A 23,208-nucleotide genomic window follows, 5' to 3' on the forward strand; every position below is an offset into this window, starting at 1 on the left:
TGGTAGCGTTGCTATTGGTGCTGTTTGTTTGTTTGTTTGTTGAGCGAAGCGGTCTTCGTGGGAGAAGTCCGAAACGTGGTCCTTTGCTATTCGTAAGAACCGCAGAAGAGAGAAAGCAGGTCAACCCCCGACACCGAGAGCATCGACGGATGGATGAATGCGCATCCAGGCTCAGCGGTTGCGTAGGAAGTCGGGGACAAGAAACAGGAAGAAAGAGTGAGAGAAAGTTGGAGCGAAAGAGTACAACAGGGGTGGCCCTCCCCCACTACCGGAGCCTCGTGGAGCTTTAGGTGTTTTCGCGCAATAAACACACACAACGCCCGGTCTGGGAATCGAAACCGTGATCCTCCGACCGCTAGTCCGCTGCCCTAATCACTGGGCCATTGCGCCTCCACTTGATGTTGCTGCCGTTGTTGTGACGGTTCTGTGTCATTAAAGATACCTAATAATTATTTTGTTGGTGGTAATACATGAAATGGTGAACTAATCATTTTGCCCCTGGTTGAAGAAGAAAGTGTCTCTGACCCTTTTTCAATATCTCTGAAACAGATGCGGCCATGCATAGACGGTTACTGTCGTGCATTTAAGTGAAATGGACGAAAGATGAAATAGAAGCATTAGACAGAGAGAAAAAAAAACCTAATTTAGCATTGAAGCGCTTTATTCGAATAAAAATACCAGAAGATTTAGCGGGAACGGCTTTTAATATTTCTGGGAATGTGAATGGCGAACAAAGGTCAGTAAGCCACTTCCTGGCAAAGAGTGAAGAACTACATGAACCTTCTGTAATAGAGTTAACTAAAATCTACTTGTGTTGAACCTGAATAAAAGAAAGAATATCAAAGCAGAATGGTTTGTGAAAGACCGGAAGCAGTTACACGGAAAGCTCCACGTTCGTAGCAAGAATGTGTAAAAGAAAATCATGACTCATCGTGAGAATGGTTCCAGAGAAGAGATATAATGAGGGAAATGGAAGTCTTGTTGATGGCTGCTCGAAACCAAGCTCTGAAGATGTGTTAACTGAATAAAATTATATATTCCAGCAATTCAACGAACAAGTACCGCCTATGTAATGAGCGAGTTGAAAATATTGATATTATTGCAGCATGTCGCAAAATATTCTTTTCTACTCTAGGCACAAGGCTCGAAATTTTTGGAGAGGGGGGCCAGTCAATTAGATGGACCCCAGTACGCAACTAGTACTTAATTTATCGACCCCGAAAGGATGAAAGGCAAAGTCGACCTCGGCGGGTGTCGCAAAATATTACCGGCGACGTCCCGTTAAAGTTTCTCTCAGTTTTCACTGTCATTTCATAAATAAATATCGATACAACACTTCAAGCAAAAAGTACAGTTATAAAATAAAAATGGCTGTAAAAGAATCTGGTACACTGAAAATTATACTGGATTTTGAGATCCAGACAGACAAGCAGAACAGCTGAACACCATACATGTGGTATTATTATTATACATAGCATAAAAAATGGAAATGTTTCATATTACACGTTATAGTTTCTTCATACAAAATCATCTACGCTTACTGTGTCCGATGGGGTGGAAATTGTTGTGGATTGATATCATTAGGATCGCACAAATCTGTGCACTGTTGTTTGTGGCATTGACGACAAGCAACAATCAATCGGTTGCACCATTGTCAAAACCTTTGGCCCTGTATTTAGCTAAAAATCAGCTAAAAATTGTCAAGTGTGTCTCTCTTGATCGTGACCTTTCCCAGCACTCTCACCACTTCTCAGTTTTCACAACGGGGAATATTCACAGTCTTTTACAAGTAGCAATAGAAATCAGCAGTGACAGTAGTGGAGGCGCAATGGCCCAATGGTTAGGGTAGCGGACTAGCGGTCGGAGGATCGCGGTTTCGATTCCCAGACCGGGCGTTGTGTGTGTTTATTGAGTGAAAACACCTAAAGCTCCACGAGTCTCCGGCAGGGGGGTGGTGGCGACTCCTGTTGTACTCTTTCTTCCTGTTTCTTGTCCCGACTTCATACGCAGCCGCTGAGCCTGGATGCGTATTCATCCATCCGTCGATGCTCTCGGTGTCGGGGGTTGACCTGCTTTCTCTTCTGCGGGTCTTTAGCAAAGGACCACGTTTCAGACTTCTCCCACTACAGACGGGATGACTGCTTCGCTCAACAAACAAACAAACAAACAAAGCAGTGAGAGTAGAAAATAAGTGTGGAATGTAGTACTGACTGTCTATTTTCTTCGACCTGAACATTGCAGAACGGCTCGAAGCAGCCGCTATTTCAGTCAGAATATTGCCTTTTCTGCTGTGTCACGTCGAAGTAGGTAACGAATTCTAAGGTATACAGTTGGCACTTCTCATTCTCAGTGCCCTGTGTCAGAGATTGAAATGTAGCAAGAACAATAAATATTGGTTTCTAATATAAGCACAAGTCTCGGAAACTATGATGAAAAAGTATTTGAAACAATAAACAACCACAGCACCAGCAATGTAACGAGTGATAACAGAAATAGACTATAAACCAGAGAACAACAATACATAAAAGAGAAAGACCACACTGTATAACCTTGCCATACTATATCTCCATTATCCCCCGTATAGCTTTTGTTCCTTGTGTCTTTTGTGCTCGCGTTGTAGATCGGACAATACAGCCTTCGTTTTTCACACAGACATTGTCGAGGCGCGTTTCGCTACTTTCACTTCATTTCGCAACGCCTTTCCTGTTATCCTCTTCCAATTTACCAAGAGTTCTTTCTCAAGTATATTGTTCTCTAGTAGCAGAATTTTATTAAAATTAACAGATTCTCTTTTAATTTTCCTATTTAACTTCCCTTTGAGATAGTCACAGAGAAGAAACAAGATATCTGTGGACCAAATAGCTTATCTAAACCATAAGACACAGATGGAGCCTATAAAGGGGCAATTTAGTTCAAAGGTTTCCGTACCTGACACGGTCGAATAGAAGATACCTGGCATCTCTAGAGCATACTCTTTGAGGATGATGCTACTCGTCGGCAGTATCTGTTGCCTTGTTGGGTTGGAACACTTGACGATTGTAAGTTTTGGAGAAACTGGTGAGATGAAGGAGAGTTTAGGTGGAGTTTTGTTTGTGTTCAGCCCAGAGTTAGAGATAGAAGAGTTGCAAAGGAGTTTTCCCGCAGGAGTATTAATACAGAGCTACAATGGTTAAAGAATGGTGTGTTGGAGGAATCCACAAATTTTGTAGAGATACTCTTGGTAGGTAGCAAATGGCTACACGGTATGTGTGTTTGATTGTGTGTGCATCTACGTACGGGGTTTATGTGTATATATATATATATATATATATATATATATATATATATCAATGTGTGTGCGTATGTATTTTTGTGTGCGTGAATGTATACGCGCGTGTATGTGTATGTGAATGCGTCTGTAATGTCAGCTAAAATGAATAATAAATAGATAAAGGCAAGCTCCCTTGAATACGTCCTTAGACATAGAAAACAGAGGCAGTACTCGTCTCTGTTATATAGTATTGGTTCCCCCTCTCTCTCTTTGTTATATAGTGTTAGTCTCTCTTTTTCTCCGTTATATATTATTGGCCCATCTGTTTGATAATGTTGGTTATATAGTGTTTGTCTCTCTCTTATATAGTGTCGGTCTCTCTTATATAGTATCTGTCTCTCTGTTAAATAGCGTTGGTCTCTCTCTGTTATACAGTGTGGTCTTTCGCTTTTATGTATTGTTGTTCTCTGGTTTATAGTCTATTTCTGTTATCACTCGTTACATTCCTGGTGCTGTGGTTGTTTATTGTTGCAAATACTTTTTTCATCCTAATATCCGAGACTTGTACTTATATTAGAAACCAATATTTATTGTTCTTGTTTATTCTTTCTGCAGCTTTCTTTGTTTTACATCAGATAAAAAGAAAACGGAAAAACCTTATTAAAGAAACTAAAAAGAGACTTAAAAAAAAACAAAAAAAAAACAACAACGCAAAACAAAACAAAACGGAAAACAGAAAAACCGATAATTTAGAAATTTTAAACAACGTTACTGTTGTGCGAACCCTTACACGTGCATTATGTTAGATCTTGAGGACGGAAATGATACCGTGGTGGAAACCTTGTTAGAGTATTACTAAATGTTAGAATTAGGGACTGGCCGCGGGAAATAGCTAAAAACTGCCAGAGGAAATGACTCGTTAATCAACCCACGGGAACTGTGATCGAGCAGATTTCCATTTAGTGAAATTTGCAGTAGGTCAAACTCCCACGTTGAAGTGCCTCCAAATGATCGCTGTATTTGTTCTTGTTGTTGTTCTTGTTTAGCCCCGGTTCGGACCTGATTGAGTAAATCTATAATCAAAGGCATTTAAAGCCGTAACCAACCAATCTGATTATTTTCTTTTCACACAGTTTATCTAGCATCACATTATCATCAAATTAGGACCTTTGCGGTTTTCGTCCCTGTTTACAGTTTTGTTCCAGTTGTCTTCAAATTTGGTATATGGATTCAGTTTTGTACACTAGTTATGAAAATGAAATTCATTTTCCCTTTAAATCCATAATTAAAAAGTTACTAGCCTTTAAAATTTGGGTATTTTAGTCAATCAGAAGCGAGTATTTTAGACATCACTGTGGCGATGAAGTCTGTTTCTTTAGTAACCATAGCAAAGAAGCACCACGTTTTCCACAGAACTCTGTTCCCACATAGTAACCAAAGACGCTGCGCATGTGCACATGGAGTGTAACTACTACCTGTTCTATAATTGTTTGTTTTCATAAAATGGAACTCACACTCAACAATTTTAGTTTAATGTTTTGACATGCCGAAGCCCCCCCCCGCTCCCTGATGATAGAAGAGGCAGCGAACACGTTGTTTTCTGAATGGCTGGAAATTCTGAAAATTACCAAACTTTGAGCACCTTTGAACAACTAAAAACTATCAAGAAACTATATATAAAATTAATATTTCAACAACAATAATAATAACAATAATAATAATCATAATAATCATACCCAATACAATTCAAACGCCAAATAATATTGATAAACAAAAAAAGTTATTTAGCTTGTCGATGAAAATAATATAACTCATTATTTTATTTCGTATTTTACAAGATTATTTACGTATATTTATTAATTTATCTAATTAATTATTTTATTATTGTTGTTATCTTTAACCCGAAGAGTGGCTATATCTATATTGAAGTGATTTTACTACTACTACTATTATTTTTACTATTATCATTTCTTAAATATAGCCACGAAACACGTGTCGTTATTCTGCCAAATATATACGTTTTATTTATTATCTTGCACATTACTTAATCATCGTTATATCATCGTAATATCCAGCGGTACCGGATATTAATAGTTATCGCCAAGCTAATATGGCAGTCCATAAATATAGGACGAAAGATTAGCTCCAAGAGGCGATCGCCTCTAGCTAGCTATAGGACACACGAATCTGTGTTCATTATAACCTTTGAACAGGGGAACTCAGCCGCTTCCTCTTGCTGGTCAGGCACCTGCAGATATATATATATTTCTTTACTACCCACAAGGAGCTAAACACAGAGGGGACAAACAAGGACAGACAAAGGGATTAAGTCGATTACATCGACCCCAGAGCGAAACTGGTACTTTATTTATCGACCCCGAAAGAATGAAAGGCAAAGTCGACCTCGGCAGAATTTGAACTCAGAACGTAACGACAGACGAAATACCGCTAAGCAATTCGCCCGGCGCGCTAACGTGTCTGCCAGCTCACCGCCTATACTATATATACCAGCAGCTAAGCTCGGTTAGCTAAGGGTGAGTGAGTGAAGGTGTGAGTCGTGATGATTGACGTCTTTTAAGGTACACACACATACATAGAAAATGTGAGGTTATCGTATAAAATTTTTACGATAGTTGATTTATGGAAAAGATTTTGTTAAATTTTTGATATGCAAATATGTAAATGAAAATAAAGTTAATAAAGTTAATATAGGCGCAGGAGTGGCTGTGTGGTAAGTAGCTTGCTAACCAACCACATGGTTCCGGGTTCAGTCCCACTGCGTGGCACCTTGGGCAAGTGTCTTCTGCTATAGCCCCGGGCCGACCAATGCCTTGTGAGTGGATTTGGTAGACGGAAACTGAAAGAAGCATGTCGTATATATGTATATATATATATAAGTGTGTGTGTATATGTTTGTGTGTCTGTGTTTGTCCCCCTAGCATTGCTTGACAACCGATGCTGGTGTGTTTACGTCCCCGTCACTTAGCGGTTCGGCAAAAGAGACCGATAGAATAAGTACTGGGCTTACAAAAGAATAAGACCCGGGGTCGATTTGCTCGACTAAAGGCGGTGCTCCAGCATGGCCGCAGTCAAATGACTGAAACAAGGAAAAGAGTAAAGAGAGAAAAGAGTGTATCCGAAAGCATTTAATCTGGAATTCTACCGATTGTACCCTTCACCATTGTTAGAAACAAATTGAATTCTTATACAAGTACTATGTGTGAAATATATGTGAATGAGTCAATATGGAAAATTGAGGCGACTAGAAGCTGCAAAACTTGTTAATCTGTCGTTGTAAGACTGCTCCCGTACACATCACTCTAAAAACAATGGGGACATAAACTCCTGTAGAAACAACAAGCGACATTTGTTTATCAGCTTATCTTTCTTCTAGTTATAATCTAACGGAAGTCAAAAAGTAGATACACATTCCTGAATAGGCTTGCCGTTTAGTATACACTTAAAACCGAATTGGTCACTGACTCAGACCTCGTGTCTCTAAATCCTTATCTTTGTAGCTTTGCTTGATTTCACTGCACTTCACTTTATTCTGAGTCAGACGAATTGCAAGCTTCAGATATAGAAACCCCTTTGAAACATAATACACTTAATTTAAAAGTTGTAGTTCATTCACTGCTCCTATTCCCCAGTGGTGATTTCGGGCCTTTTTTAAAAAAAAATATTTTGCATTAGTCAATGCGTAATAAATATGATAAGGCCCTGTAGATTGATGTTTGTGATTGAAAAGAGTAAGCAATTGCATATTGGGTGTTTTCAAAGAATATGTTTAATCTAAATAGATATTATTACGGGTGATGTGTGGAAGAGTGGCTTTTAACAAAATTTTAATCAAAAAGTTGAAGCATTTACTAAGGATTGGTTGTATAACAAAAGTTACCCTATTTAAAAAGACGACATGCCTACTGATGTTGAATGAATGCGAGAATGATTACACTGGGGAACAAATTCCAATATTTTGTCCAATGAATTAGATTTAACAATTAGTTCTTGGTAATTTATGTGCACTGAGCTCGAATTTCAAGTTAGTTTAGCTCTATGAGGTCATGAATTTGGGTTGTAACTTTTGATAACATTAATAAAAGCAAGTCACGCATCACGTTTGTTAACGCTTTTCTAAACGCCGACAAAGAGGTGCTTGACACATTTTGCTTTGTGCGGTTTTACCCATGTACAAGTACGCTCGAATAACTTTGAATATAAATAAAGCAGCTGAATTTAATCGAATGGGAATCACAGAAGAATGGTTCAATAATATTTAACTTAATTGCAATACAAGGGTGATGACCTCTTAACATATTTTTTCCAGTCAGGGGTGGCGAGGGCCTACTAACCATAAAACTGATTTACTTTTTACTTTTTTTACTTTTCTCCTTGTTTCAGTCATTTGACTGCTGCCATGCTGGAGCACCGCCTTTAGTCGAGCAAATCGACCCCGAGACTTATTCTTTGTAAGCCCAGTACTTATTCTATCGGTCTCTTTTGCCGAACCGCTAAGTGACGGGGGCGTAAACACACCAGCATCGGTTGTCAAGCAATGCTAGGGGGTCAAACACACACACACAAACACACATACATACACATACACACATATATACATATATACGACAGGCGTCTTTCAGTTTCCGTCTACCAAATCCACTCACAAGGCATTGGTCGGCCCGGGGCTATAGCAGAAGGCACTTGCCCAAGATGCCACGCAGTGGGACTGAACCCGGAACCATGTGGTTAGTTAGCAAGCTACTTACCACACAGCCACTCCTGCGCCTATTGCTAATTTTATTTTGTACAAAACTTCGGGCTTCACTAAGAAAAATAAACATTGTATCGAATACCAAAATTTCGACACTGCGATTCGACCTGTGCTACATTCAAATGAAATCCCCATTCCAATATTTAAGAACCTTCCACTTCAAGAACTAGTTGAAGATGTTCCAGAAAATATTGTTATGAACTCTGAGGAATCTGACATTGATTTTGTCCCCAGCGTATTTGAAACTCAAAGTGACCCGCAAAAGTTTAACCAGGCCGAGTTGAATGATGTTGTAAGGGATCTAAATTTGCCGAAAAAGGCTGTGGAAATTTTAGCTTCGAGACTTAGAGAGAAAAACTTGCTTACTTCAAACACAGATAAAGAGAAGAACTTTTTAAATACTTTAGAACAGAGGATAGTTTAGTATATTGCTGAGACATACCTGGTTTGTTACAGGAGATAGGAGTTGAGTCTTACGATGAAAATGGTTGGCGCTTGTTTTTAGACAGTACGAAAAGAAGTCTTAAGTGTGTGTTGTTGTATAATGGCAATCTGTACGGCTCGATACCGATTGGGCACTCAACAAATTTGTTTTAAAAAATGAACATATAGAAAAGGTTTAAAATCTTATCAAACGTAGGGAGGACAAGTGGGTCATATGTGTTGACATAAAATGCTTAATTTTCTATTAGGACAATAAGCAGGGTATACTAAATATCCATGTTTCCTTTGCTTATGGGACAGCAGAGCCAAGGAAGAATATTATTTCAAACAAATCTGGTCAGCACGAAAATCACTTACAGTCGGAGAAAAAAACGTAATAAATCCAACTTTAGTGACCAGAGATAAAATTATATTTCCCCCTCTGCATATCAAGCTAGGCCTCATTAAACAGTATGTAAATGCTTTAGATAACTTCAAAATTTCCTAGTTTAAGTTATGAAGAAATCAAGGCAGTAATTTTCGTACAGTCTAAAAACAAGCACCAATAATTTTCATCGTAAGACTCAACTCCCATCTCCTGTAACAAACCAGGTATTTCTCAGCAATATACTAAACTATCCTCTGTTCTAAAGTATTTAAGAAGTTCTTCTCTTTATCTGTGTTTGAAGTAAGCAAGTTTTTCTCTCTAAGTCTTGAAGCTAAAATTTCCACAGCCTTTTTCGGCAAATAAGAACATTGATTAAAGACCGCAATTTCCCTAATGTCATGAATGAACGCCAAACAAAATGCCTGGTTCTCATTTGTGGGTTTGATAGAAAACTTATTAGGCAATTATAGAGTAGATAACTACGAAGGAATCGTAAAAGAACATTTAAGGGTCTACAAAGTATTAGGTTGCAACATGAGCGCTAAAATGTATTTTTTGGATAGCCATCTTGACCAACTTCCAAGTAATTTAGGTGCTATAAGTGACGAACAAGGACAGAGATTCCACCAAGATATCAACATTATGGAGAAACGGTACCAAAGACGGTGGGATTTCCATATGATGGCTGATTACTGTTGGTGCTTGAAAAGACACTTGCCATCAACACTGAAATATACTTTAAAGTTTTATAACAGAAACTTTTTTGCCAGAATGAAAGCTTCATGTCTCTAGTTTTCCCTTTCAAGTCATTTCTGTCGTTACAATGTAATTTTACTGTAGTTTGAACTACTTGGATTCATGAAACTTGAAAATAAATTCGAACACATAAATGGCTCAATTTTTAGTCCTTATTTGAAAAATCTGGAAGATGGCACATAAACTATTGACAAGAATCTGGAAACTGATAGAGCCAAACCGAGTTAAAATTCGCATTCAATTCACCCAAATTACTCAGAATCAATTGTCACACATCATTCAGTAAAATATGGGTCCTCAGTGTTTATTCGCCACTGTAAGGGTGTGATTCACGTAGAGAGTTAAGAGGGCAACTTTAAAGTCAGGCAGATTGTGAATGAGGGCTGAAGAAAAAATATGTGTTCAACTGAAATGTAACCCTATTTTCAACATAAACGAGATCCTACATCTATTGATATATAATAATTTTATATACAGTACTCTAAATCTATATAACAGTTTTATGTATGAGACCCTGTATCAATTTAACATCTTATATGTCTGACTATACATGTATATAACAATTTAAACATGTAATGCATTATATATATATAACAGTTTTATACATGTCCCCCCCATATCTACATAACAGATTTGTACATGAGAATTTACAACAATTTAGCAGTTATAAATGAAACCTTATAATCTATGTAACAACAATATATAAGACACTTGTTCCAAGTAAGAGGTTTATATATGAAACTCTCTCTCTCTCTCTATATATATATATATATATTATATAGAAGTGGGGACTCGTGTATAACTGTTCTGTAGCTGTAGGGTCTCATTTATATGCAGGTAATGTATATGTACATATGTGTGTATGTGTGTGATTAAATAAGTGCCAAGGGAACAGGAATTACATAATCAATTTCTCCGAGGAGGCTAGCTATAAGGTGACGAACAAGCACTCAGCTCTGGATGCACTGCACCTTAGAGCAGAAACAGCTGTAAGCTAATGAAGTTGATTACCTAATTCCTGTTCCCTTGTCGTTTATTTAACTTTTGATTACGCACTGTACTCGACTAACACTTTAATTTGAAGCATTTGTATATTAAGTTATAACAGCAGGTTATTAGTACACCTATACCCGAGCGAAATTATATATATATATATATATATATATATATATATGACTTAACTATCTAAGCTGTATTTTAATGAGGATGGTTTCAACACCTGTTATATTGCATTTCGTTAGCACCCCACTGTTACGAATATGGTCACTGTTACGGATATGTTGGAGAGTACGCAAACATCGCATATGAAAGACATCGTGCTGGTTGATGCACTTCTGCTACAGATTCCAAGATTCAGCACCATAAAGCAATGTTGTTAAGACCACCGACTTATATACATCGTCTTTCACCGTCAACAATACATCTTGGCTGTTCCAAAGTCTGTGATAGAGCTTAACGAAAGTGAAAGTAGCCTTCCTGATTCTGGACTCAATTTTTTTTATCCATCTTAGCATCACTGGACACAATGGAACCAAGGTATGTGAAAGAGGAAACAGTTTTTAAGGCTTTCCCATCAACATATACAGTAGGGGCAGTGCGGGACGATGGTCACGAATGGGTTGAACGACAAACTCAGTTTTCTTGGTATGTTTACGTACAAAGTTAATATCAAAAAATTCATGAGCAAATTAAATAAATATTTAAAAGCTACGAACAAGCCAACTGGAGTTGCTAAAAATAACGGTCAAACTAATGTTTAAAACAGACATTTATTAGTTTAAAAAGTTCAAGAACGAAAGTTTTCAATACATTCTATGGTTTTATAAAATAAATTATCTTTCACGTATCTCCTTCTCCACATAAAATCACAACTATAAGAGTCAACCATGCCCAGGTACTTCCTTCCTTCATTTCTTCCCTTCTTTCTTTCTTTCTTTCTTTCTTTCTTTCTTTCTTTCTTTCTTTCTTTCTTTCTTTCTTTCTTCCTTTCTTTCTTTCTTTCTTTCTTTCTTTCCCTCTTTCTTTCTTTCTTTTTTTCTTTCCGTCTTTCTTTCTTTCTTTCTTTCTTCATTTCTTTCTTTCTTTCTTTCTTTCTTTCTTTCTTTCTTCCTTCCATCATTTCTTTCTTTCTTTCCCTCTTTCTTTCCTTCCTTCCTTCTTTCTTTCTTTCTTTCTTTCTTTCTTTCTTCTTCCTTCTTTCTTTCTTTCTTTCTTCTTCTTTCTTTCTTTCTTTCTTCATTTCTTTCTTTCTTCCTTCCTTCCTTCCTTTCTTTCTTTCTTTCCCTCTTTCTTTCTTTCTTTCTTTCTTTCCCTCTTCCTTCCTTCCTTTCTTTCTTTCCTTCTTTCTTTCTTTCTTTCTTTCTTTCTTTCCTTCTTTCTTTCTTTCTTTCTTTCTTTCTTTCCTTCTTTCTTATTTCTTTTTTCTTTCCCTCTTTCTTTCTTTCTTTCCTTCTTTCTTCCTTCCTTCCTTCCTCATTCTTTCTTTCTTCTTTCTTTTTTTTTTTATTCTTTCTACTCCTCTTTCTTTTTTCTTTCTTTCTTTCTTCTTTCTTTTTTCTTTCTTTCTTTCTTCTTTCTTTCTTTCTTTCTTCTTTCTTTCTTCTCCCATCCTTCATTGTTTCAGCTTCCTTTTGACCTATTGTATCTAAATCGAATTTTGCCATTATCTGTTCTAGTATCCAAGTCATGGCAGCCGAATATTCTGCACTTGCTCCCGATTTGAGGCAAACAACAATTTTCGCCCCAGGTGTAGCACAAACCTCTCTCGCCGTGAGGTGTGTTTACCTGTGTGTGCGCGCACGCGTTTCCTAGACTATAATATACAATGCATTCCTATGCAATTTTCGTTGAAAGTGCACAAAATGTGTCAATTATAAAATTATCTCGACTGAAATAACAACCCTATTACGTGAAATATAATACTGGGAGTGCTGCAGAGGATTGAACAAGTGCAAGCATCATTGTTATCAAAGAAGGTAGACACAATAATTCGAAACGTAATTAAACGATCAGGAAATTAACCTCACGCAGAATCAACAATACTTACCTTTACTTATGTCTCTGTGTCCTAATCACCGACGACCTTTAGAAGGTTACTATTTTACTCTTTTTACTCTTTTACTTGTTTCAGTCATTTTGACTGCGGCCATGCTGGAGCACCGCCTTTTTAGTCGAGCAAATCGACCCCGGGACTTATTCTTTTGTAAGCCCAGTACTTATTCTATCGGTCTCTTTTGCCGAACCGCTAAGTGACGGGGACGTAAACAAACCAGCATCGGTTGTCAAGCAATGCCGGGGGGACAAAACAATACACACAAACACACACACACACACCACACACACATTATATATATATATATATATATATATATATATAATATACGATAGGCTTCTTTCAGTTTCCGTCTACCAAATCCACTCACAAGGCATTGGTCGGCCCGGGGCTATAGCAGAAGATACTTGCCCAAGATGCCACGCAGTGGGACTGAACCCGGAACCATGTGGTTGGTTAGCGAGTTTTGAAATTATAATTAATGTCAGCTAAAACATTTTTTTCTTTTCACGAAGCAAAATCTGAGCTTTTCAGTACAGAACTGAAATAGATTCTTATTTTCAAAGAACATTATCGTGTCGGGTAGTTTTACGCCCTTCACGTTGGGGATCAAAGTTTTTACTATGCATATATTTTGTATAATATCTGAAATGTTTCCAGTTGTTTTCTACTTGAAGCATAAACACTAATACCTCATTACATATTGGTTTCAAATGTTTTACACAAGCCCAGGCCAGCAATTTCGGGGGAGACGTAAGTCGATTACAGCGACCCCAGTGCTCAACTGGTACTCGAAAAGGATGAAAGGCAAAGTAGGCCATAACAAAATTTGAACTCAGAGCATGAGACGGACTAAATGCCGTTAAGCATTTCATCCGGCGTGCTAACGATTACTATTTCTTTATTGCCCACAAGGGGCTAAACGTAGAGGGGACAAACAAGGACAGACAAACGGATTAAGTTGATTATATCGACCCCAGTGCGTAATTGGTACTTAATTTATCGACCCCGAAAGGATGAAAGGCAAAGTCGACCTCGGCGGAATTTGAACTCAGAACGTAACGGCAGACGAAATACCTATTTCTTTACTACCCACAAGGGGCTAAACACAGAGGGGACAAACAAGGACAGACAAACGGATTAAGTTGATTATATCTACCCCAGTGCGTAACTGGTACTCATTTAATCGACCCCGAAAGGATGAAAGGCAAAGTCGACCTCGGCGGAATTTGACCTCAGAACGTAACGGCAGACGAAATACGGCTACGCATTTCGCCCGGTGTGCTAACGATTCTGCCAGCTCTCGCCACCTTACGCTTTACTGTATATTACTACCTGTTGTTTTATGAGTTAACTAGAGAGACTCTAAACGATTGCTCAGCCTCCTAGAAAAAGCAGCTAAATCGCTTTCATGCAACGCTTGACAGTCTGAAAAAATGGAAGAACACATTAAATCATGTTGACGACTTACATGTCCCTTAAATGGTGTGATGGGCAGGGCTGGAATACCTTTGATCATAAATCGAATAAATTAGGAGTGAGTTTGGGATAAACAATAACCTTTATATTTTCTTCAAAATGGTTATCGATAACTGTTTAAAAAAGGATATTTTCTTCAATGACAAAATGTAAGAAAGATTTTAATTGTATCACGTGATAATGATCAAGTTTAAGATTATTAATCGTATTTTAAGAAACCTGACAAATCGTCAGGGAAAGTTTCACATTTTATATATTTCTCTTTTTTTTTTTTTTTTTACTTGTTTCAGTCATTTTGACTGCGGCCATGCTGGAGCACCACCTTTAAATCGAGCAACTCGACCCCGGGACTTATTCTTTGTAAGCCCAGTACTTATTCTATCGGTCTCTTTTGCCGAACCGCTAAGTAACGGGGACATAAACACACCAGCATCGGTTGTCAAGCAATGCTAGGGGTACAAACACAGACACACAAACATACACGCACATACATATATATATACATATATACGACGGGCTTCTTTCAGTTTCCGTCTACCAAATCCACTCACAAGGCTTTGGTCGGCCCGAGGCTATAGTAGAAGACACTTTCGCAAGGTGCCACGCAGTGGGACTGAACCCAGAACCATGTGGTTGGTAAACAAGCTACTTACCAATAGATATTCTATGTTAATCGATGTCTATAGCCAACGCGGTAACTTGGACAATAGCATCGGTTCAAACAAAATATTTGCTGTGGCCTTTTGTTGACGGAAACTGTATGGTAGCCCGTTGGGTGTGCTCAGCCTATTCTCCTGTTCTTGAGTGGTAGCTTTAATTGGTTTAAACCACTTTGTGACCTTTGGTCACCTTTAACGGGATATACTCTGTCGCATTCATTCCAGCCAACTCTCTAGTCTTGGGATAACTTCCTCTCTTCCAGTCACAGTAACCATGATAAACGCTACTGACTAAACGATACAAAAAATGAGAAATTCCCTTGTTTTCTTGACCGATATTGGCCATCATACGACAGGTTTTTCTCCTCACTACGGATGCAAGTTTAGTTAATGAAATATTTTTAGCCAACCACATTCATTTGTATTAGCACGTAAATGTTATCGAAATTGTTATGATTTGAAAATTTCAATTTGGGGACATATCTGATCCAGTTTTTTCAGTCACTTCAGTAAGCGCGAAATATATTTCGTATGTGTAACGCTATATGTTCAAGTTTTCTTCGATAACTTACAATTTTAATGTTCCTGGAAACGGATAGAATAATGTACTAAATAAGGTTTCTTGAAGATGTACAATAAAAACCGATTGACAGCTTGCGAAACAGAGAGTCGAGCAAAATAAGCATCTATACCATATTGTGGAGGCGCAATGGCCCAGTGGTTAGGACAGCGGACTCGCGGTCATAGGATCGCGGTTTCGATTCCCAGACCGGGCGTTGTGAATGTTTATTGAGCGAAAACACCTAAAGCTCCACGAGGCTCCGGCAGGGGATGGTGGCGATCCCTGCTGTACTCTTTCACCACAAACTTTCTATCACTCTTACTTCTGTTTCTTTTATACCTGTAGTTCAAAGGGCCGGCCTTGTCACTCTCTGTGTCACGTGAATATCCCCGGAACTACGTTAGGGTACACGTGTCTGTTAGGGCTCAGCCACTTTAAACGTAATTCCAACGAGCAGGCTGTTCCGTTGATTCGGATCAACGGAACCCTCGTCGTCGTAACCGACGGAGTGCTTCCATATACCATATTAAAGGAGTGATAAACATAGAGTGAGTGAGTTTAAAAGGCTACATGCCTTAATCATATTAGAATAGGTAAATCAAGGCGGCGAGCTGGCAGAATCGTTAGCACGCCGGGCGAAATGCGTAGCGTATTTCGTCTGCCGTTACGTTCTGGGTTCAAATTCCGCCGAGGTCGACTTTACCTTTCATCCTTTCGGGGTCGATAAATTAAGTACCAGTTACGCACTGGGGTAGATGTAATCGACTTAATCCCTTTGTCTGTCCTTAATCCCTTTGTCTGACATATCGACAGCATCAACTGGTAAGATGTGATAAAGGTAACGAAAAGGCATGTCGCGTCGTGCCCAACAACAGTGTCTCAGAGATCACTAGCTTCTTGAACGTTGTCAGATCTGCATGTTCAGGGCCAAGAAAGTCCTAGAAACCTCTGACATTCGAGACCAATTAATATTCACAGCAGTGAGGAGCATCCAGCAGTTCCGGGAGTTTATCGACATCAACCACAATGGGTCAATGAGGGCCCTTGCCGAATACCTAGCGGTGGCGGAGTCCGCCGTCAGACTCATACTGCACAAAGTTATATTTCCATGCAACTGCTCTCTTTATCATACCTATTTCTTTATTACCCAAAAGGGGCTAAACACAGAGGGCACAAACAAGGACAGACATAGGTATTAAGTCGATTACATCGACCCCAGTGCGTAACTGGTACTTAATTTATCGACCCCGAAAGGATGAAAGGCAAAGTCGACCTCGGCGGAATTTGAACTCACAACGTAACGCAGACGAAATACCTATTTCTTTATTATCCACAAGGGGCTAAACACAGAAGGGACAAACAAGGACAGACATAGGTATTAAGTCGATTACATCGACCTCAGTGCGTAACTGGTACTTAATTTATCGACCCCGAAAGGATGAAAGGCAAAGTCGACCTCGGCGGAATTTGAACTCACAACGTAACGCAGACGAAATACCTATTTCTTTATTATCCACAAGGGGTTAAACACAGAAGGGACAAACAAGGACAGACATAGGTATTAAGTCGATTACATCGACCCAGTGCGTAACTGGTACTTAATTTATCGACACCGAAAGGATATGAAAGGCAAAGTCGACCTCGGCGGAATTTGAACTCACAACGTAACGGCAGACGAAATACCGCTAAGCATTTCGCCCGGCGTGCTAACGTTTCTGCCAGCTCGCCGCCTTATGATACCTGCGCCGATAATGGGGTCATAGGAAGCGGCGTTGAATAAATTGTTCCTTTGATGTACCGAGTGATGTTTCTCTGAGAATACGACATTTTTCTTTTTGTGGTTTGATACAGTCTTTCTTTGTATTTTGTTTTGCTTTGTTTTGCCTGGAACACTAAGCTAAGTTTATCGTTTGTTCGTATGATAGTGTGTAAGTGTGTGTGTGTGTGTGTGTGTGTGTGTGTGTGTGGTGTTTAAGAGTTTGTGTCTTTGCATGTTTGTGTATGTATGTGTACTGGGAGGGAGAGAGAAAGAGAGAGAGAACGAGAGTGGAGGGAGGGGGGAGATTGAGAAAGAGTTGGGGAGAGATGAAGAGATGAGAGAAAGAGAGAGAAAGCGGAATATACAGCCTGAAAGTTGTAGCTACGCGCGCGCGCACACAAACACTAACACTCACACAGTCATACACACACACACACACACACACACACACACACTTACACGCGCACAGATACATACACACCTAGTTTCAGAGACAAACCCTCTTACATCCGTGACAGCACACATATATATATAAATATATATATATATATATATTTATATATATAAGCAGTTTGTAGTAGCTACAAGTTTGTTATTTTCTTTTTCAGTACAACAACATGGAAAGAACCAGCATTACTTCGCTCTCGCCTCTCCTGCTGCTACTGTTGCTTACTACTGCGAGCATTGGTACGTATCCAACGTTTATAGATTTTGATTTTGATGATTTTTCCAGTTTCAGCTAATGAGCTGTGGCCATGCTGGGGCACCGCCATTTAAAAAAATATGGAACGCTTCACGAATTTGCGTGTCATCCTTGCGCAGGGGCCATGCTAATCTTCTCTGTATCGTTCCAATTTTAGAATATGTACCGCCGTAGCTAGTACAGCTAGATTCAGAATTATTGCTTATCTTTTTCTCAGACGAGGGAATGCTATCGTGGAAAGTAATTAGAGTCAGTCAGGAGTTGCGTTCAGGACGTAAAAGTGGTGTGCGTTAGATGAGAGTAGAAAGGGAAGTATTGTCTGGTAGCAAGTTTATTGAAAGGTGCGTGAATGTCGCAAGAATGGTCAGTATGAATGGATCAATTCTGAGGATACACCTGTGAAAGGGGAGGCGCAATGGCCCAGTGGTTAGGGCAGCGGACTCGCGGTCATAGGATCGCGGTTTCGATTCCCAGACCGGGCGTTGTGAGTGTTTATTGAGCGAAAACACCTAAAAAGCTCCACGAGGCTCCGGCAGGGGATGGTGGTGATCCCTGCTGTACTCTTTCACCACAACTTTCTCTCACTCTTACTTCCTGTTTCTGATGTACCTGTATTTCAAGGGGCCGTCCTTGTCACTCTCTGTGTCACGCTGAATATCCCCGAGAACTACGTTAAGGGTGAACGTGCCTGTGGTCTGTGGAGTGCTCAGCCACTTACACGTTAATTTCACGAGCAGGCTGTTCCGTTGATTCGGATCAACCGGAACCCTCATCGTCGTAACCGACGGAGTGCTTTCACACACCTGTGAAAATTAAAAGGAAATATAAAAGGAGAAAGGGGCTCTCTACACCCCTTTTGACCAGGCTCCCGTGGCTTTTATGGGTTTTTCCACGAGTAATCTTTCGAAGTGCCTCCCCCTATTGGGAGTTTTAATTGTTACTTATATTTCGTTGTTATCCTGCTTTTCTACACGGACTTTTTTCAAACGGACAAAACCCTTTGTAACTTTCGTCCTGTGTTTTAAAAATAAAATAATAATAATGAAATTATTGTATACAGTGCTCAGGTGCACCACAACTTGTCAAAAGTGCGTAAAAAGCATATGCAGTGATGTACAAATGTCTGGGAAGCGAACAATGTATGAGTCAGATACATGCTTGCATGCGTACAGAGGGGAGAAATCAGGTGTAGTGTTGGCGAATCTCAGGAAGCATGGCAGTTTTGAAGGATGCAAGGCTCCGACAACTAACAACTGATGCCGGCAGTTTGTTCCATGCTTCAGCAACTCTTAGCGTTAAAAAATGTTTCTGAAAGTCATGGAAGGAGCTGTGCTGTTTTCTGACTTTGTAAACATGTCCACAGGTGTTATAATAATAATAATAATAATGAAATTATTGTATACAGTGCTCAGGTGCACCACAACTTGTCAAAAGTGCATATAAAGCATATGCAGTAATGTACAAATGCCTGGAAAGTGAACAGTGTATGAGTCAGATACATGCTTGCTTGTGTATGGAGGGGAGAAATCAGGTGTAGTGTTGGCGAATCTCAGGAAGCATGGAAGTTTTGAAGGATGCAGTGCTCCGACAACTAACAACTGATACCGGCAGTTTGTTCCAGGCTTCAGTAACTCCCTTTATGTTTTAATTGATTTTTGTTAGCCCTTGTGGCCAATAAACGAATTAGTTATTATTTTTGTTGGTTAGTTCCAGATCAATCTTGATCAAAGAATTTTCCAAGGTGACCATCGTGTTTTTTTTCAGGGCTATGTAAAAATACATAATCTAAAACCGTATAGTAATGATAATAATGAAATTATTGAGTACAGTGCTCAGGTGCACTACAACTTATCAAAGGTGCATGTATAGTACATAGATATCGCTCAAAATCCTGAAATTTCAAATTCTATTAATAACCTTTATTTCCAGTTACAGCAGCTGAGCTCCGTCGTGTATGTTACTTTACCAACTGGTCCCAGTACCGAGTTGGTGACGCAAAGTTTCTTCCGAGTGATTTTGACCCGCAGTTATGCACTCATATTTGCTATGCATTTGCTAAACTTACTAACCACAAATTAGACGCGACCGAATGGAATGATTTTAGCACAAAAAATTTAAAAGGAATGTAAGTGATTGTATCGTATTTCTTCTCTAATAATTCTGGTAGTTTGCTAGTTGAGTATCCCGTCGTTACCGGCAATTTTCACAATAGAATCCCTTTATTTCAATATTTTTTATATTCTATCCCAGACCATGTTTTCTCTGAGGGATAGGCTTCTTGATCAGGGCAGATTTCTGTATTATTTGGGGCAATTTATAATGTACTGATTAACTAAATTTTGGAGTTTTTTTCCATTTGGTGTATAAATGTAAAGAATTTTCTTAACTTGCTACAAATGCTTTGTGAGAATATTTCGACTCTGTCGCCCGAATGAAATTCCTTACACACATACATATACACACGCTGACACATACACGCACACACTCATACATGCGCGTACACACACACTCACAAACAGACACAAACACACACATACACTTACACAAATACACACACACATACACTTACACAGATATACACACACACACACACCACAAACGTAAATACTCTCAACGTGAGTGATATACATATACGAAGAGAGAGAAGTGGTGGCAAATTTATATATAGAGGGATCCTTTCTGTTACTATCACAGAATTTTAGATTTTAAAATCAAGTGAAAATTTGGTTTTTTAATGTACTTTTTCACGTCGAATCCGATTTTGTGGTTCATTGATTCCAGAAAATTTTTTAGAAAAATGCTACAAAGCTTTAAAGTTTGATCATTTTTGCCCAATCAGAAAAAAGGACTTGAAAGCTAGCATTTTCTGCGGAATAGCTGTCTATCACGAAATGAACACAACTGAGTCGACGACGTTTTAAACAAAACGAAAGCAAAACATTACAACAACGAAAGTTGTAAAAAGCTTTAACAGGTTTTAAGCTTTAACGAATAAAGTTATGTAAAAATGGTCGGATATGCATGTAAGTAATTTACATGGAAGGAAGCACTCCCTCGGTTACGACGACGAGGGTTCCGGTTGATCCGATCAACGGAACAGCCTGCTCGTGAAATTAACGTGTAAGTGGCTGAGCACTCCACAGACACGTGTACCCTTAACGTAGTTCTCGGGGATATTCAGCGTGACACAGAGAGTGACAAGGCCGGCCCTTTGAAATACAGGTACAACAGAAACAGGAAGTAAGAGAAAGTTGTGGTGAAAGAGTACAGCAGGGATCGCCACCATCCCCTGCTGGAGCCTCGTTAAACATAGAGAGGACATACAAGGACAGACAAACGGATTGAATCAACGGAACAGCCTGCTCGTGAAATTAACGTGTAAGTGGCTGAGCACTCCACAGACACGTGCACCCTTAACGTAGTTCTCGGGGATATTCAGCGTGACACAGAGAGTGACAAGGCTGACCCTTTGAAATACAGGCACAACAGAAGCAGGAAGTAAGAGTGAGAGAAAGTTGTGGTGAAAGAGTACAGCAGGGATCACCACCATCCCCTGCCGGAGCCTCGTGGAGCTTTAGGTGTTTTCGCTCAATAAACACTCACAACGCTCGGTCTGGGAATCGAAACCGCGATCCTATGACCGCGATCAGTACAAAGTATTTAGCCTAGAGATCTATTGATTCCGCCATGATCCACCTGCTTCATTCTGAATAATTAATAGCCTAAACTATCGGCTACAGTTCGGAGGATAGGTTTTGTGAACCGAGTTTGTTTCATTGATTCTATTCCTTTAGCGTAGGTACCTGACCATCATCTTATATATTCCATAACGAATAAAAATACCACAGACCTCACAAACACCACAAATATTTACAAACATCACATCTGATTAACATTGCACAACCATCAAACTTGCTATCTTTACTCAGCGAATCTAAACCCTATTATGTGTATAACCTCCTTCTCTCACTCTCTCTCTCTCTCTCACTCACTTACTCACTTACCCACTCAATTTTCCTCTATCTCCCCCCCTCTATCTATCCCGATTATGCTTAAGGTGGCTTCGGCACATATGAATGACGAAGCCACCTTGAGCATTTAAATTTAAAACAGGGGGTTACCTACTTGCAAACAAATGTGGTAACATGTAATATTATTGACCGAGGTTACCATTGTCTTTTGCGTAGGCTTTTCTTTCCACGGATAAACCTTATCTGCTTCCCCCTTTACATTTTACATCATAACACTTCTGTGATACACGATCCCTATTGATCTTTTTTCTTTTTTTTTTTCTTTACCTTTTACGATCCCTTTTGATCGAAAACCTAACCCACCTCTTTTTTTTCTCTCCCCCAAAAAAGAAAAGTTCTACTTTGTAATCTGTCCCGTCTGCGTGCAACCCTGTGTGGTTAATAAAGAAACATATCTATCTATCTATCCATCCAGGTATGAAAAGGTGAATGATCTAAAAAAGAGCAATGCCCAACTTAAGACTCTTCTGTCTTTAGGAGGATGGGCTATGGGCACGCAGCCGTTCACTGAAATGGCTGCAACTGCAGATACACGCAAGGTGTTCATAGATAGTGCTATTGTGTTCCTTCGTAAATGGTCGTTTGATGGTTTGGACTTAGACTGGGAATATCCTGCCGGCCGCGGAAGTCCTGCTCAGGACAAAGGACGTTTCACTCAACTTCTTAAAGTAAGAATTTCTACATTTTTCTTTTTACAAACATCAGAACATTAAGCAATTTTCTTCAAAATATTTCAGATTCCACTCAACCACCGCATTATTCACCTTCTGTTTATTAAGACCTCATAACATTCAAACGTTTCCTGAATGAAATTCTCCAACTCATTCCAGATAAACCACCTACACCCAGATATATCTCTGCAAAACATCAACACACGTCAGAGTGACAAAGAAACAAGGAAAGTATCAGGTGGTCGTGGGATGTGCTAAAAAGAACGCTTTACTCGAATGGGATATGGTACTCAAAGTCTGACTTAATGTAATCTTCTCCGGGTGGTGGTATTAAACTAGTTAATACCACGGCGAGCTGGCAGAATCGTTAGCACGCCGGGCGAAATGCTTAGCGGTATCTCGTCTGCTGTTATGTTCTGAGTTCAAATTCCGCCAGGGTCGACTTTGCCTCTCATCCTTTCGGGGTCGATAAACTAAGTACCAGTTACGCACTGGGTCGATGTAATCGACTTAATCCGTGTGTCTGTCCTTGTTTGTCCCCTGTTTGTTTAGCCCCTCGTGGGTAGTAAAGAAATAGGTATTAAACTAGTTACGATCTGCGCCAACTCTGGCAGAACTATCTAACCATCTAAGTATAAAGAAGCAAACGCCATTGAAATCTTCGACAAAACCTTATGATAAAAATGAAATAACCCAGAAGTGTT

The 23,208-nt window shown here is 39.3% G+C and overlaps 1 protein-coding gene and 1 non-coding gene across 5 annotated transcripts in view; one reads left to right on the forward strand and one right to left on the reverse strand.

Moving 5' to 3' along the window:
• LOC115224191 (chitotriosidase-1) overlaps positions 1-23,208 on the forward strand; it is a 192,298-nt gene that overhangs the window by 150,431 nt on the left and 18,659 nt on the right. For all 4 annotated transcript variants that reach the window (XM_036500674.1, XM_029794968.2, XM_029794950.2 and 1 more), the window contains 3 exons: positions 17,708-17,786; positions 19,732-19,927; positions 22,249-22,501. In XM_036500674.1, coding sequence (XP_036356567.1) covers positions 17,717-17,786; positions 19,732-19,927; positions 22,249-22,501 — 519 coding nt within the window. In that variant the 5' untranslated portion in view covers positions 17,708-17,716. The remainder of the gene's footprint in view (positions 1-17,707; positions 17,787-19,731; positions 19,928-22,248; positions 22,502-23,208) is intronic.
• Positions 17,877-17,983, reverse strand: LOC115208810. Its single transcript, XR_003881257.1, has one exon. It is a non-coding gene; the product is annotated as a U6 spliceosomal RNA (small nuclear RNA).

The sequence above is a fragment of the Octopus sinensis genome, linkage group LG2 (genome assembly GCF_006345805.1).
Source record: "Octopus sinensis linkage group LG2, ASM634580v1, whole genome shotgun sequence".
NCBI lineage: Eukaryota > Metazoa > Mollusca > Cephalopoda > Octopoda > Octopodidae > Octopus > Octopus sinensis.